This window comes from Tupaia chinensis, unplaced genomic scaffold, assembly GCF_000334495.1.
Source record: "Tupaia chinensis unplaced genomic scaffold, TupChi_1.0 Scaffold000286_1, whole genome shotgun sequence".
In the NCBI taxonomy this organism is placed as follows: domain Eukaryota; kingdom Metazoa; phylum Chordata; class Mammalia; order Scandentia; family Tupaiidae; genus Tupaia; species Tupaia belangeri.
Window position 1 is genome coordinate 519,111 of NW_006159770.1, and position 355 is coordinate 519,465.

The following is a 355-nucleotide window of genomic DNA, read 5'->3' on the forward strand; positions in this document are numbered from 1 at the left end:
CTGCACGTGTCGCAGGTAGCGTAGCGGTTCTGCGCGCAGCCTCGTCAGCACGCTCGGCAGCTGGGGGCCGACAGGGGGCGTCAGCGGGCGCCGCACTGCCGACTCCCACCCTCGCCCCACCCGCGGCCCTGCCGTCACCTGCAGGGCCCCCAGCGCCCCCGCGCTCATGGCCAGGGTGGGCAGAGAGTCCAGGTTGTGGTCCCCTTCCGCTGGGAACTTCTCTCTCTGGCGGGAAAGAGCAGTGAGGGCCGGACCGGCCTGGGCGCCCTCCCTCCGGGCCGACTGCCGTCTCTGCTCGCCCGCGCGCCCTCGGCCCGCTCCCCGCGGCCACCGTCCAGCCCAGCCCGGCCCGCCT

At 75.8% G+C, this 355-nt stretch overlaps 1 protein-coding gene across 1 annotated transcript in view; it reads right to left on the reverse strand.

The window, feature by feature from the left end:
* The window catches only part of IL11 (interleukin 11), a 6,418-nt gene extending 6,124 nt beyond the window's left edge, over positions 1 to 294 (reverse strand). Inside the window, exons 1-2 of the mRNA XM_027772579.1 lie at positions 139 to 294; positions 7 to 60 (exon numbers count right to left, since the gene is read on the reverse strand). Coding sequence (XP_027628380.1) covers positions 7 to 60; positions 139 to 168 — 84 coding nt within the window. The 5' untranslated portion in view covers positions 169 to 294. The remainder of the gene's footprint in view (positions 1 to 6; positions 61 to 138) is intronic.
* Positions 295 to 355: the final 61 nt, after the last annotated feature.